The sequence below is a fragment of the Lepisma saccharinum genome, chromosome 6 (assembly GCF_977018435.1).
Source record: "Lepisma saccharinum chromosome 6, izLepSacc3.1, whole genome shotgun sequence".
Classification (NCBI taxonomy): Eukaryota; Metazoa; Arthropoda; class Insecta; order Zygentoma; family Lepismatidae; genus Lepisma; species Lepisma saccharinum.
In genome coordinates, this window is record NC_139234.1 from 91,248,959 (window position 1) to 91,265,842 (window position 16,884).

General features: G+C 38.8%; 1 protein-coding gene across 1 annotated transcript in view; it reads left to right on the plus strand.

Moving 5' to 3' along the window:
- LOC145989159 (ras-related and estrogen-regulated growth inhibitor-like) overlaps positions 1–16,884 on the plus strand; it is a 232,727-nt gene that overhangs the window by 198,830 nt on the left and 17,013 nt on the right. Inside the window, exons 4-5 of the mRNA XM_083124452.1 lie at positions 11,424–11,576; positions 11,724–11,889. Coding sequence (XP_082980578.1) covers positions 11,424–11,576; positions 11,724–11,889 — 319 coding nt within the window. The remainder of the gene's footprint in view (positions 1–11,423; positions 11,577–11,723; positions 11,890–16,884) is intronic.

Here is a 16,884-nt window from a genome sequence, read left to right on the forward strand (position 1 = left end):
CTGATTTTACTAAGGATATCACGTTAAATAATAATAATGGCAGTGATGTAAATAATCGTGAATTTAACTATATTTTGTTAAATGATGAAACGGAGAACATTCCCTCAAAAGATGCGGTTAAGGAAAGTATTTCTGATAATGAAATTTTGAATACTTCGCAGAAGGACCAAATGTTTGAACTTTTAAGAAAATACCACATTCAGTTTTCAGATAAACCACGATGCTAATGTTGAACCATAAAAGTTTTCAACTTTTAAATTTTTGCCCGGAGGAGGGGGAATTTATTATGACTGTCTAATATTGACATTCACAATTATTATGAACTTATCGTAAAAAAATTAAGGTGTTTGCAACACTGATACATATTTCATTTGTTTAAAATGTTGTTGATAAAATTTGAATATCTAAAAAAAAATGGCTGTGAATACTATCTATCATTGTGATTGTACAAGTGTGTTAATATAGATATATATTCGAAATTATGATGTACCTACATTTTTATTTGTGCAATCCGTGAACTCAGCTAAAAGGTAATTTTGGATTAGGCAAAGGGCCACGTCTCAGACTGTTGGAGAGAAGAATGTGCAGAACGCACCATTGCACAGAATCCTGCCACCTCCCCTACATATAAAATTAGGTTTAATGAAGAGCTTTGTGAAATCCATGGACCAATCTGGAGCAGCTTTTAAGTTTCTCTTGGAAAAGTTTCCTCGACTTATAGAAGCTAAAATTAAAGGAGTTTTTATTGGGCCACAGACTAGATGACACATTTGACAGCATACTTCAAGGTTATGAGAAGAAAGCTTTGGATGCGTTTCGTCAAGTGGCAACAAACTACCTAGGCAACATTAAGGCAGACAATTACAGAGAACTGGTTGAGAACATGTTGTCACTCTATCATAAACGTAACTCAAATGTGTCTCTGAAGATGAATAGTCTTCATTCACACTTAGACTTTTTTCCAGAGAATTGTGGGAAGGTTAGGGTTGAGCATGGAGAACGCTTCCATCAAGCAATCGCAACAATGGAAAAGAGATACCAGAGAAAGTGGTCGACTTCCATGTTGGCTGACTATTGCTGGATGATTGCTAGAGATAACGCTGAACAACGTCACAAGCGACAGGCAAAGCGATGCAGCAAACAGAAATAGAAATTCAAGTGAGCTCCAGTAACCATGAACAGGACCATCCGCCGACACAGAACAACTCATATCCCAACCACCAAACATCCCATTTCCAAGATAACACTGTATAAAGTTTAATTATGTACTAATTATAATGTATTTTATTTCAGGAAAACTATGCTAATTATATATATGGACAGTTATGGCCTGAATTTTATCACAGGTGCCGGGCCTCGATATATGAATGATTATGAAAACACCGCATAAACCTCTCATAAATCTCTCTTAAACCAGAGCCAATTTTGAATTTTAACTTTCATATTCGTGTTCTATAAGAATTGGCTAATTTTATGCAGAAGGCAAAAAAACGTTGAAAATTTGTTGTCCAGTGTTATACAGGGCCTCCCGATTGCGCAGTGGTAGCGTCGTCGCCTTGTAATCAAGGTGTCCCGGGTTCAATACCCGGTGTGGGCACATAGTGGTTCGGATCCCACTTTAAACTGTAGGTCCAGTCCCGATTAGCCTTACTGTGCATAAAGTAGACTTAAAACACCAAATCAACCAACCAATAATACACTCCGATATTTTCAGAGGCATTAAGAGCATTGAGGACCCCCAAAGCGTTGCTGAAAGCGAGCGCAGAAGTGCCCGAATCTAATATCTGTAAAGCCCCTATCACACCACTCAATCACTCACTCACTGACATAAATGTCCTCCACTAAGGACGCCCCGGAGGCCAAAAATGTCCGATTACGAACCCCCACCCCCATGAAATTGTCCCAAAAGGCAGAGAAAATTAAGAAATGGCTCACTTGGCCCTTTTTAAGAGTGAAAATGACCTTTTTCATATCCTTAGCAACCCGTTTCCACGGGCATTTTTTGCAGCGTACATTGTTTCCTTCAATTCTTAATTGTCTAGCTACGTTATTTCTCACAGATCAATAACAGATGAATCAACTCCAGGTTAGAAAAGGTGCCTCAAACAAGACTGACATCTACGTAAGGAGTTTCAGTCCAGATGCAATTAGATATTGATATACTCAATACGAAAATATGTGCCTCGTGGTAGTTTTGATTTAATGTTGAGAGGTATAAATACAATCAATTCTTTAGAACTTACCGTGCTTGTTGTTGACCATTTAAATGGGCGTTGCTAGGGAACTTGATGAAAGTTTATATTCACCTCCCAAAACTAATGTAAGTGTTAGAATTTTCGTATTTCAAAATATAAGTGTCATAATTTATTAGGCAAGGTAGGAATTTGGGAAGAATGAAGGAAAACAATTACTTTTCAATTTTACAAATGTGAAAGTGGCAAAAGACGTAAATTGCTTTTCCAATTTAATTTAGTGTGAATTCGTTTACATAAAACATCCAACCAGCTATCTTGAAACGGTTATTGCTATCCCAGCATATTATTAAGAAAATATACAATTTTTAATATTTTTTTAATATTTTTTACGATATTAGAGTCCGTACATACGTAACGTTACGTTCAAAACTTTACAAATAAACCAAACACGTCGGCGAGCCCACGAGACGTACCCAAAGGACACGTCAGAACGGAAGTGCACCAGTCCAATATATATATACAGGATGTCATTTTAATGGCGCTCACGAACCACACATTCGTATAGGTATAGAGGACATCAAAACAAACAACTTTTGTCAGTAACATTTTTCTCGTTGGTGCGTCCGTACAAAAAAGACCCTTGCCGCCTGTATGCTGGCAACCCAACACAACTTTTGATCGTATCTGTGACGTCATTTCCTGCGGCGAAACAGCACACGGCAAGGTTGCAAGGAACACACAAATTTTGTGAAAAATTACAAACTACCAACCACATTATTAGCTGTAAAACGAAGCGAGAAACGCGTCCACTAGACCGAACATCATATCCTACCAGCCAGAAGATCAACAGTCATCTCAGGGGAAGGGAGAAGTGAACCAACGATATGCGAAATGGTAAAAACGTATTTAAAATGAAGTGTCAATATCGGATTTTATCTCAGCCTACATGTCAAATATCAACAACAATAAATTTTATTGGACTTACAGCTTACATGTGGCAGTTTACGCCCAGCTACATGTCAAATATTTGCAAATCTTGTTGCATGGTTGATATCTACATGTATACATGTATGTGTCCAGATGCCTTGTGGAACATTTGTGTTGATAACGGTAGTATCCGAAGTTCACGTTGTTACATTACGGCTAAAACACGTACAACCACAGTAACAATGTATTGATGAATCAGTAACGAATATACTGCCCTCTTCACAGTTGCAAACTATTACATATGTATCCGGTGCATAGATAAACACAGTCGTCGGAGAGCTTGTATTACTACTACTTATATCATCCCTGCATTTTCAACCATTTTTGCCACTTGCTTCATAATGCCCTGAATATACATTATATTATGTGTTGCTTACCTTTGGAATTTTGAGTTCTTTCATTTCTATTTTGTCATCTGTTCAGTGTGTCACAGACAACTAATATCAGAAGGAAGACGTGGATAGACTAAATTGTAGATGCCAACTTGGTTACTATTTTTGCAAATATTTGACATGTAAGCTGAGACAAAATTCGATATGACCACTTCCACTTAAATTCTATTCTCTTTCTACCAGTGGCGGCCGGCGTCAACTATGATGGGTAGTGCCAACGTGATCAAGAAATCGAAAAACAAAACCCTCCGCAATGTCCCCCCTCCCGCCCCCTCCTTGAAATTGCCGCACTGGCCAAGATGTTTATCCTCGTTTGGTAACGTGAAATACAACGTGTGTTCAAGTAATAACGTACTAATCCGATTCATCTTCACTCACTAACCTATCTTTGTACACTACATGACACTTCCCTAAAAATATAACAATTACAAGAGGAAAGGAAAAACAACTCCTATCACCTTCTCCTCCCCCATGCACACGTATTCTAACTGGATGTGGAAAATATCTTTGTTGAAATGCCAAAGGAAACTCGCATCATCATAGGATTTTTTGCTTTTATATTTTTAAAAAGTCTAGATGGTCCTCTTGTTGCATCTATCTATTATCAAAAATGTTCATTTAACTTTGGAAAAATACTAGGTTCGTTTCTCCAAAAGTAGGCAGAAATTACTTCCCGTTTTACAAATCAGTCGTATTTAGCGACTTCTCTCTGAATGTGTAAACACTGCGAAAGTTCCCTCGCCGTGCCCGTCTTCACCTGGCACGGTTTCTTATGGCCTAACCCCGCCCCCTGTCAGTTTTTTCTCAGGCTCATGGTGGAAATGTTCCTCGCGGAGACTTCTTCAACCTTCTGCACGTGTGTCAACTTGGTTAGGTCCATGTGTTAGTCCAGCTCTTGGGCGGCACGGACTGTTGCCTCGTGAGGGTACGAACGGAACAGCTGGCGTTGCAGTGAGGAGGTTGGGGCAGTCGTCACGTAAGCTTGACCGATTGCAAGATTCCAATATCCTTGTCTGTAAACTATCAATGTATTCACTTAACAATACTTGGCGAGGTTTGCGTTTCTTCTGAGGGTAGTGCCATGGCACGGCGGCTCTACCCCTTGAGCCGCCGCTGCTTTCTACCATTTTCCGTATCGTTTGTTTACTTTCTGTTAGGTTACAGAACGGGTTTTCTCATTTTGTTTTACGGTACATAATGTGGCTGAATGTAGCCATGCCATTTTTCACAGAATATGTGTGTTCCTTGCAACCATGGGGCGCATCGCTTCACGACGGGATATGACGTCACAAATGCAATCAAATGTTGTGTGTGGTTGCCAGCATTCAGGCGGCAAAACGGGCTTTTTTGAACGACTGTAGCACCGAAATGATGCACCAACGAGAAAAATGTTATTGAGAAAAGTTGTTTGTTTTGATGTCCTCTATACGTTTCCGTGGTCCGTGGGCGACATTGAAATGACACCCTGTATAGGCCCAATCACACCACTCACTGACTGACAAATGTTCTCCACGAAGGAAGCCCGGGTGGAAAAAAATGCCGATTACGACCCCTCATGAAATTGTTCCAAAAGGCCGGGAAAATTTAAAAAATCGCTCACTTGGCCCTTTTTAAGGGTGAAAATGCCCTTTTTCATGTCCTTAGCAACCCGTTTACATGGGCATTTTTGCAGAACACATTGTTTCCTTTAATTCTTAATTGTCTAGCTACATTATATTTCTCACAGATCACACACAGGGGTGTAAGGGGTAACCTTCCTCGTAGGCGCCCAAAAGTCAACCTCACTTCCACGTAGTACACCCTGGACTGCATTTTGCAGACTAACGAGGCTCTGGCGACAGGTACTATGGCCAGTATAATTTTGTGTTCGTGTTCCTGTTTTTCTGTCCTTATGTGTGTTGAGTACCCATTTACAGCCTCAGCTTTTAACGAGTCAGAATATTTTAATATTTTAGTTACAACACGACGTTACAGTTATGTTATTTTAGTTATGGTAAGGGGCTGGACCCCGTATAAAGCGACGGTTGCAAAAAAGCCTTTAAGTGCTGACGCACCCAAAAATTTAAATTCAAATTCATATTCAAAGATCACACACAGATGATTGAACTCCTGATTTTGAAAAGGTGCATCAAACCAGAGTGACATTTACATAAGAAGAAGATTCAATCCAGATACAATTAGATATTGGTGTACTCAATCGGGGTCTCCGAGATACTTATATACGGACCACACACCAGCTTCCGTGACGTCACAGGACTAGTCAATTTATAGCATTTAACAAAGTGTATTATAAGTCTATAATAATTATTTATTTTTCTGAGTGAATCGTCCTTTCTTATTCATTCAGAACGTTGATTTCACATCAAGAATATTTCAAATGTTATACTGCATTACAAAACACGTGAATAATGTTGATAAAAGTAAAATCCAATCTTTACCGTTATGCATAATGTACCTTCATTTTTTAAATTACCAAGGGCAAAAAATGCGATAGAGATAAAATTTGATCCTACATTCATACTTACTCTAAATTTGTAAACAATTATCATCGTTAATATATAATTGCTATTGAATTGCTGTGGAATAAACACAATTCAACTTATGCATGCAAGATAATTTTGTAAAAGTTAGGTTGAGGTAAGAGCTTGTAAGATTGGAATTTGGTATTAAATAAACTTTCCAACTTAGGAAACTGAATTCCCGTGTGTAACTTGAATACATTTTTAATTTTCTAGAAATCTGGTAAATATTTGGCTGCACAAGTTTGATTGGTTTTGTTGAAGGTTAAGCTTACAATTATTTAAAAACATGTTTCGTATTAAAAATTTTACATCAAGCAAAGAGTGTACACATACTAATGCATCAAACGTACTAGCCTAACTATTCGAAATACCTGGATGCTAAGAACATTAATCTTAAATGATAATTAAAGCCTATGAAAATGGATTTACGATCAGACGGAAAAAATGGGAGTATTAATGCAAGCGATTTACTTTAATTAAGAAGTCAAAGCATAAAGCAGAACACAATAAACCGCATGATCTATCATGAAAATATTGTTAGAAGAAATTCGTATTCTAAAATCCTTATGATTATATCCCTTTTCGGTAGATAAGCTAGATATGGTAAAAATCAAGAGACAAGTTGTTTTTCAGGATACGGCGTAAGCTTTAGGAATTTCAGCGTGTATTTCATTCATGCCTTACAAGGACTGTACCTGGACATGTATTGAAATCGTACCATGCTGACATATAAGTTCATATTTATATTGTCCCTTGTACTTGCGATATTTAGAACAGGTTGAAATAAAATCTCACTCTCCTACTTTTATACAGAGTATAAATTTAAATAAAGCAAATACGCTACATGAAATCACAATGACTGTGCAAGTGTACGAAACGAATCGTTATTCAGATTCTTTATAAACTAGTAAATTTTCACTTTAGCAACTTGTCTACAGATTTTTGTTCTACATTTCCAATTACCTTAAATGCTGGTGACTCAAGTACACATTTTTTAATAGTTCACTAACTACATCGCATTAATCATAAAGATTTCTTCCTGTCTTTGACAGAAATAACCGGCAAAGAGAAAATATAACATCCATTACTGAGTACAAAGGTATAAAATTATTCGCAATGTATTTGTGAAATAGGTTATTAGAAATGAACGAAGTCGTAAAATTCTATTGATGTACGTACATTATATTTCATTCACGTGATGTATATCATCGTAATTTTTGTAAACCGGAACATAGCTTGAAGAAGTAGGGGAAAATAGGGTAAAACCGGGTAGCTAACACTCGAAGCATTGCTGGAGCTAAACTATTCGACCTAGAGTTTGTCAGAGTTAAGTAAAATATGCATTGTTTACACTTTATCATTCCTGAAAAGTCTTAGTTGCACTACTTCAATGATTGTTTTCTGAAAAAAGTCAAATCACCCGGTCTTACCCCACTAGTGGGGTAAGGCCGTGTCCATATGTTAACTTTATGGGAAAGTTACGATCACGATCTCCTTTCACCCTCACCCTCGCAAGTCTTCGGAGGGTGAGGTCTACCCTCATGCGGGTCGCCCTCCCGAGGGTGACCATCTCTGCTCTGCACTCGTTCTCTTCGAAAGTCAGAACACGCTACCCACACTATGGAATCCTTCTTCTCTTTCCATCCCATATCTTATCCTGCATCAGGCCGTACCCGGGACTTTTTTGAGAGGGGCCAGACCCATAGGCGAATTATCATAAATTTTCTCTCATATTATACACTATATATATATGTGGGGGGGGAGGTTATGGGAAAGGGTGGTTACAGAAATTTGCTCATTTGCTACGAAATGTTGAAGAACAGCATTTTCTAACCCTGTTTCTGTCAGAGATCGAAAATAAATATTGTATGATACGGGCAGATTACATGTATTTATAGTACAAACAATTCAAATAGCCTACGAAAAGCAACGTATGTATGTGGAGTCGATAGATGAGGGTTCACACCCATCTTGCAAACTCCCTGACTTTTCCATGTATTTTACATAACTGTGTAATGGCCTTCTGCTCAGTGGTGGCGAAAAGGGATCACAGACCTTGCGGTGTGGGTGGAGTGCTAAATGCCCCTTATATGGTTGGTTTTGTATTGCAGTGTTTGATGAAACTTTTTTCCATAATGTAAAGAGTATAGAAAGTTCCCCTCTATTCTAAATATGTGAAACATTTGTGCCACTGTAATAGAAGAAACCATTCAACAATCAAGGGGTTCCTATTTGTCGAGTGTCAAACAACTGTTTTTGACTCATAAAAAGTTCAGACAATCTTAATAATGTATACAGTATTCTACAGAAAGTCCTACATAACCAGTACAATGTCTGTAGTAGCGCAAGAGTCTTTCTTCCCTTGTAGCAAGTAGTGTCCGAGCCGAGATGAAAAAGTCGGGAGATGGATTAAAAGGAATGGACTGTCCCGACTAAATCGGAACGTCTGATAGCCTTGCATCAACGGTTATAGAACTAAAATATCCCAATATTGCAAACTGCAGACTTCTAGAGCCTGCTTCTGTCCAGAAACAACCTATTCATTTGCGCAACGACAAAGTCGAAAATTAACGTGATTTTTGTAGCTTTTCATACGTTCAAATTAAAAATTTTCATGGCTCAAGGGAAGGGGCATGGCCCCCCGCCCTCCCCTTGGGTATGGGACTGTCCTGCATGCAACCACTCAGCATCTTTCCATGGTTGTCACTGTCATTTGTTTCCCTTTTCGTGCAATGAATTAAACATTTAGTATATTACGCACAATCTGTGTATTCAAGAAAGATAATAGCAGAACTCCAAACTGTGAAAACCTCTGATGAAAAATTCCGATTTCATGGAGAAATATGTAACTAAACAGAAACATACGTAGGGGGGTGGTTGTTTCTCACTTGAACAGAAAGAGCCTCAGCCAACTTACCCTGTAGCAATTGCTGCTGCCATCAGCATCGCTTTGTTTTCCAACTGTGCTGATTACGTATATTTAAAATTATTAAACGTAATTCCACCACAGACCTTCATCCACCCTAGCTTGTGAATGAAGATTGTTACGTAATCTAGTTCTCGCCTTGCTGACGATACCTCCGGGTCAATCCATATGAAGTCATACAACATGGTTGCTTGACCATTTTTAAAAAAGTTTATTTTTGTGTGGTGTGAGCCTCATATGTTGACAGTTCAGAACCACTGTTTACTATCACCGGTTTGAAGATGGCGGGCGTTTTTTTTATCATGGCGCGCGTCATTTTCTCCATTCGTAAGTATCAGCGGCAACTTTCTTATCTCAGCTCTGGTAAGTCCTACGACAATGAGACAAAATCTGTGATGTTAAGCACATTATAGGCTACAATTATATTTCTGTGTAATTTTCTAAATATTATTCCTTCATAATAAATTTCAAGGTCAAAATTGTGTATTTTAATTGCTCAAAATGACATTTTCGAACATTTTTTTGGGGGGAGGCAGTTTGTTTGACACTTGAATTTTTTGTGCAAGTACCTGTGTACCAATAGAGTATGTCAAAATTATTTGAAGCTTGAGACTCTAATACTTTTTTTTCTACAGGGTCATAAATATGTACTTTTTGTTAAAAAATTCCAAGTTCAGGGTTAAATATCTTTGGTGGGCAGTTGTTTAAAAATCTGAAATTTGTACACAATACAGTACTCCATGATAAGTAACTTCAGTAAAAATTTTGAGTTTGAGATTCAGTTGGTTTAAGAGATACAAAACTCGTGAAAAATTCAATATTTTGCATTAAATATGGTATGCCTAATTTCATTTCTTATTAACATTTTGTGTTAAAATTCTGCAAACTGTAATTTGGAATGTCAATGAACAACATTACAATCCTGAAATTGATCTGCAATAAAGTATATATACGAGGGTATGCTGAAAAGTAAAGCTTCCTATGTTTTTATTTTCTTTGTTACCTTGTAAACGCATTTTGGATTTCGAGCAACCATACAATGCACTTATGACTTTCCCGCTTCTCCATTGAAGGTTTCAAACTTCTATCGCAAGGGGGTGCTGAACTATAGCGAGGAAAATGGCAGCATGTAACCATGCAATGTTGGTGAAGCGCCTAAAGTAGCGTCCAGTGATCGAATTTCTAAACGCAGAAAATGTGCTACAATTTGACATTCATCTGAGACTGAAGGCATTTTATGGGGTTGAATGAATTTTTCACGAGTCTTGTATCTCTTAAACCAACTGAATCTCAAACTCAAAATTTTTACTGAATCTATTTATTATGGAGTACTGTATTGTGTACAAATTTCAGATTTTTAAACAACTGCCCACCAGAGATATTTAACCCTGAACTTGGAATTTTTTGACAAAAAGTACATATTTATGACCCTGAAGAAAACAAATATTAGAGTCTCAAGCTTCTAATAATTTTGACATACTCTATTGGTACACAGGTACTTGCACAAAAAAATTCAAGTGTCAAACAAACTGCCTTCCCCCCCAAAAAAAATGTTCGAAAATGTCATTTTGAGCGATTAAAATACACAATTTTGACCTTGAAATTTATTATGAAGGAATAATATTTAGAAAATTACACAGAAATATAATTGTAGCCTATAATGTGCTTAACATCACAGATTTTGTCTCATTGTCGTAGGACTTACCAGAGCTGAGATAAGAAAGTTGCCGCTGATACTTACGAATGGAGAAAATGACGCGCGCCATGATACAAAAATGCCCGCCATCTTCAAACCGGTGATAGTAAAAATAAAATAACAGTGGTTCTGAACTGTCAACATATGAGGCTCACACCACACAAAAATAACTTTTTTAAAATGGTCAAGCAACCATGTTGTATGACTTCATATGGATTGATCCCTACGTTAAAAAAGCATAGCCTGCACTTATCTGACCTCTACTGGCAGTTTTCGAAAACAGTTCTGTGCTGGCAAACTCTAATCAGTTGCCTGTTGCCGTCACATCTTCGAACACGCGAGAGGCTTGGAGTACGTAAAATATTAACAGAATTTGTTGTAGTCATTTTAGTCCAGTCCCTCAATCGGGAACGGATATAGAGTTTAATATAAGATCCCACCCCTACGTGCCTTGATCGCGTATGGAACCCAGGACTCTTCATTATAAGACTGGGCGTTACAACGACGCCATCAGAAAGGCCTTTTAGTCAATGCTTAGTCACAAATTCCTGCATTTTACACCAAAACACCCGCCAAAACAAACGAAAATATTGTTTCCACAAGTCTATCTCCCTTTCCGATAACCTTGCCTGTTATTCATTCATAGTTTCCCTTATTATAACTGAATTCAGATACACAGGCGAAACTTTTATCTGCCTCTTGCAGGAAACTGTTCTGGACGTGCCAGTAGTCCTTGTGGGTAACAAGAGCGACCAATGGGGAGACAGGATGGTGAGCCTCGAAGAAGGGCAGCGCAGAAGCAGAGAGATCGGGTGCACCTCTTTCCACGAGATTTCCGTCCGTGAGAGCATCGACGAGGTTAGTATCAACAATTAAAAACATCAGAGAATGTATTTACATGAAATTTATTACTACACATTCGAATCATTACTATTATACCCGACCTAAGCTATTGCTTTCGGAGTCGTATTCCAAAGCAGAGCATTCAGTTATTTCTCTCGGCAGGTGTGGTCGGTGTTCCGTGAGGTGCTGAGGTTCTGGAGAGTCCACAATAAGTTCCCGAAGCTGAAGAGGTCGACGAGCGAGCTGCACAGCGACCAGGTGAGCCCCGACGCCATCAGGGTCATCGGCAGAAACTCCCACTCAGTCGTCTCGCCACTCACGATGCTGGGTAAGTAGAATATGCAGTTGTTCTACAACCAAATATGAACTATGTTTTCACACCACACTTTTATTTTTCAATGCCCATATAGATAGAAAACAAAATCTTTGTAAAAAAAAATCCGAGCGCATTTGAAAGAATACAAATATTTGTTATAAACTATTTTCAGCAATTTCGTAATATACGCGTAATTTCCATTTGTTGTACTGCAATGTCGAATGATGTTTGCCCCATGTTTGATTTTTTTTAATCCAAATCAGCAAACGTTTTGTGAACGAATACAAATATGCTGTGCACTACGTAAAAATGAAGAAATTGTTTTGACAACAATAGGAAGAACGTACGCTACATTAATTATGATATTTGATTTGCTTTGCTTTATTTTACTTCGACTTTTCTGCCACTTTTGGCTAATTTGCGAAGATGGGAATGAGTGATGAAACTGACGAATGGACATTCACAAACATCCATGCCCAGGCCAGGATTCGAACCCGGGACCCCTGGCGTCTTAGCGCGATGTATTAACCACTCCGCCACAGGGGCCGGCATTAATTATGATATAATGATAAATGTATAATTAATTATAAAGTTACTTGCTAGATTTTTTTAATATACTTGGAACAACTTAGCTAAAATGCAGGTTGGAGAATAATTTCTCCACCAAACTTTTTGCATTACAAAAAATATTTTGTGCTCATGTCTCTTTACCATGTCCTTGATATTCCTACTTATTTTCTTCTGTTGTGACTCGCAGCGCCCTCCGGAAGTTCCCGCTGTTCAACGGACATCGCTGTGTGCCATGTTGCAACGTTCCGCGTAGAGCTTTACTCCGCGGAATAAAAATCTGTGTAAAATCGATTTGGAATGTGAATTGACACATATTGTATTTGTAGGACTACCTAATATTAAGAGAAAGTTGTTTCGCAAAATTGAAAGAACTGTTTTTTGATGAATTTTGAAAACCTGAAAATTAACAATTGTGTTTAAAACGTTTCTACGTGCACCCTACTAAAATTTCATAACGATCGGACAACCCATCTCTGGTTTACAGAATTTCAAAGAGAGCGATCGCTTGCAAAACTCCAAAACAGCTGCCCTTTTTTGTTCTCACGGCGATAAAAGATATAAGGCCTATTCCACGAAAGTTTGGTTAGCATAGATTAACGCAGAATTAAATCAGCTAAATTTTGATGTAATTTGTTTTTATGTAGGTCTATTAGTTAATTTTTTATTGGAGTCCAAACTCGAGTATCTATAATTTTTTATCCGATGTACGCTTATTTTGTCATTAATTATATGAATTTATAATTCCCATTATCAATCAAAACAAATATTCAATACCAACTTATTTATTGCAATTTTTTAAGATATACGCTGTACAACGAAACAATTTGTTAAACTCAACGGTCCAACTAATATGCCTGGATTGAACTGTCCAAGTGTGTTCTACTTCAATTAATTTTAGAAAAGATTTATTTTCAATCCTTGTTTCAATTCTATTCCACGAATTCGTATATTTTAAGATAAATAATAATTAGTAATAAGTAGAGTAAATATGTACTTCTGACCACAACTTTGATTTCTTGACCAAACGACTACAAAAAGTTGAAAAACTCACTTTCTCTCCCCGTTCCGCGCCTCATTTAGTGCGCTGACGATGTTTCACGGGCGCAAAAAGGCAGTGATGAGTGAAAGATGAGCTCTCATTCTCTCATCCTTCTCATCTTTCTCATCTTTCTCATTGTTCTCTCATTCTCTTTTTATTCTCCTCTCATCCTCTCATCTTTTTTTTATTCTCTCATTTTTTTATTCTCTTATTTTCTTATTTTTTGAATTACCTTATCGTAATTTTCCAAGTCTGGGACCAAATGTTTATATATCGTGACCTACGTAAACCTCTCCTCTCATTCTCTCATTCTCTCATTCTCTTATTTTTTGAAAGATGAGTGCACTTTATCGTAATTTTCCAAGTTTGGGACCAAATGTTTATATATTGTGACCTACGTAAACCTCTTCTCTTATCCTCTTATTCTCTCAATCTCTCAATCTCTCAATCTCTCAATCTCTCATTCTCTTTTTACCTTTAGAATATTGTCGTCAACATTAGAGATGAAGTTGGAGTGCTGGAATCAACGGGGCCAAATGTTTATATATATCGTGATCTTCGTAAACCTCTCCTCCCACCTTCTCATCCTCTTATTCTCTTATTTTCTAATCTTTTTAAAGATGAGTGCATCTTATCGTAATTTTCCAAGTCCGGGACCCAAATGTTTATATATATCGTGACCTTCGTAAACCTCTTCTCTCGGGGAGGGAACGATGTACCATACACACATACACATATACACACACACACACACACACACACACACACACACACACACACACACACACACACACACACACACGCGCGCGCGCGCGCGCGCGTATGTATTGTGACGCAAACAAACAAACAAACAAAATAATAATTGCTGTTTTTTAGAATACCTGGCCCCTAACCCGCCAGGGTGCGTGGTGCCCAACCCAAAAAGGTTCTAACGGCTACGGCTCTAGATAACCGCACCTCTGTAGGGTTTCACGTGTTTTTTTTTTTTCCCCAAACTTCCATGAAACCCTACAGAGGACCTCCGTAATGCATGCAACGTGTACTAACGACTCTAGTGTTATTTGATGTTGTGATATTTTTGGATATAGAGTTTTATTGTGAGATATAGATAAAAATAATTATGTTTATTATAATATTTTCTTGATGAAGATGGAGAATATGTGCGTGTTACAAATAAAGTTGCATGCTTTTTTTTTCTAGTGTGTGTGTATGTGTTTTTGATGTTTCGACAGCATCTGAAACGATAAAAAAGAAATTTTATTGTTAATTTTCACGTGTAAAAACAACAACAAATTTTTTTTGTGCAAATTTTCTGATTGTCTCTCGTGCTATAGTGCAAAAAAGATATTGTAACTTATAACTAATGAAATTGACATTTGTAACTGATCTGAACTAGTGAAATTCGTATTGTGCCATTGTAACTGATTGTGCTAGCACTAAAAATTTCTTATTGTGCAAGAAAATAGATGATAAAAACTTGTTAAAACTGCTCTGTGACCCTCTCATTCTTCACGTCGTAGGCGAAGGACTTCTCTGCAATCAGGATGACACTGCATAGGGTATCCTCGGGCAAGGCATCGTGGAACTCGCAGACGACCTTGATGTTGGTTCGATCGTTGACCACAACCTTCTTTCTCTTAGATGTGTTGATGACGGTCATGGGTCTCCGTGTTTTGAACTCGCTGGGCGTGTAGTACATGTCCACACTTCCCTCGGTCACGCGTTTGTAAGCCGAAAACGCTTCGTAAAGTTTGAGATAATCGTTTTTGGTCATGTCGAGGTTGTAATTCTCGCGCGGGAACACTTCGTTGCGTCCATTTTTGAGATAAACGTTCTTGATCTTGCAGTCGTCGAATTTGCTGGAATCTTTTTCCTGATTCTTGTCCCTCCCGGTCTGAAAAAGCACTACGACGAAATCTGGCATGTCGAACTGTATGTTGTTGAACTGCGTCGTCACGTCGAATTCCATGTGACTTCCCGTCGCCATCTTCTGCACGCACTGGTAACCGTGAAAGTGAATCGGTACCTGCGGACTTTTCAAGATCTCCGCTTTGTACTTGAGGGCATAGTTTGTCTCGTATTCCACCACCGGCATTCTCAATTCCATGCTCCGGATGATGCACTTGGCTGCTTCGGGTAAAGTGTTGGCTATTGGTGTGCCGTCGGCATTCAAGTTGGTGTATCGCATTATTGCGTTGTTATCGTTGGCCGCTCTTCGAAACGTGACTCTCAGTCCTCCCTTCCACATGATCTCCTTGTAATCGGAGAAGAAACCAGGCAGCAGACGCATGGGAAAGAGCACCGTGTGACTTGTTGTCGATATTTTGGTCCCCGCTTCGAATCCTCCCGCCTGATAGTATGCTGCGTCCGTTTTGGATAATTTCAACGTTCCCACTGCCGTCGACGTGATGCCTGGATAATCTATTCTGTCAATGACGGTGTTGTGTTTCCTCACCTCCACCTGCGAGAACAGGTGAGGCACGAAGTTGTCTACGAGTATCAAGTTTGCTGCTGCGGGAAACGTGTCTCCGCTTTCTTTCTTCACCACGTCGAATTGAAGGTAGAGGTCTGCTCTGTGAGGATGAACGAACCCGTCGCCTACGTCAACGTCGTATTCGACCTCCCTGTTTGCCTCGTTGAGATTGGCAAACGTGCGACGGTTGGGAGGGAAAGATTGCAATTCGTAACTTTCGATTTGCTCCATTTTATATGTATGGTTATTTATTATACGTTGATCTCCACGATGGCAGTAGTTGTTGCACCTGCGAAATCCACCACGTCTCCTTTCTCGTTCGTCACCACCAACTCTATGTCGTCTATGCGGTTGCGACATACTGGAAAATAGATCGGCGAAGAGGGCGTGTAGATGATCGGTTCCATGAACTCGGAACTTGGTTTGAAAGTGGCTATGATTCCCGTCTGCTTGTGACTTCCTAACAATCCGTCCGAAGATTTCGTGATCATACCTTCCGCCACGTTGCAGTGTACGTTCAGAGTCTCTATGGCCAAAAATTTAGGAATGTTTGTTGCCACGTGCTTGATGCCAGCTTCGAGTTTTGTGTTGTTCTCGAAACCTAAAAGTTCTCCTATGGTGCCCAGGTCCACGGTCTCCGTCGCGGATAGGATTTCCACTCTGTGCGTGACCGAATTTTGAGAAAGGTACGTGCCTTTGGGTAATTGAGCTTGCAAAGTGGAAAGATTGTATTGTCCTGGCGTGACGACGATGTGTTCGCTTCCGACGCTAATTTTGTTGTTGTGCTGCGTAACATTAGGTATGAGGTACATGCTGTAGAATGCACGCAGAGCCACGGATTTAGGATAGACAATGTCGTCGTGCAGCGTGAGTTTCAAGATTGAAGATTCACTCGTGAGATGGAACACGCCCATCCTAGTGATGC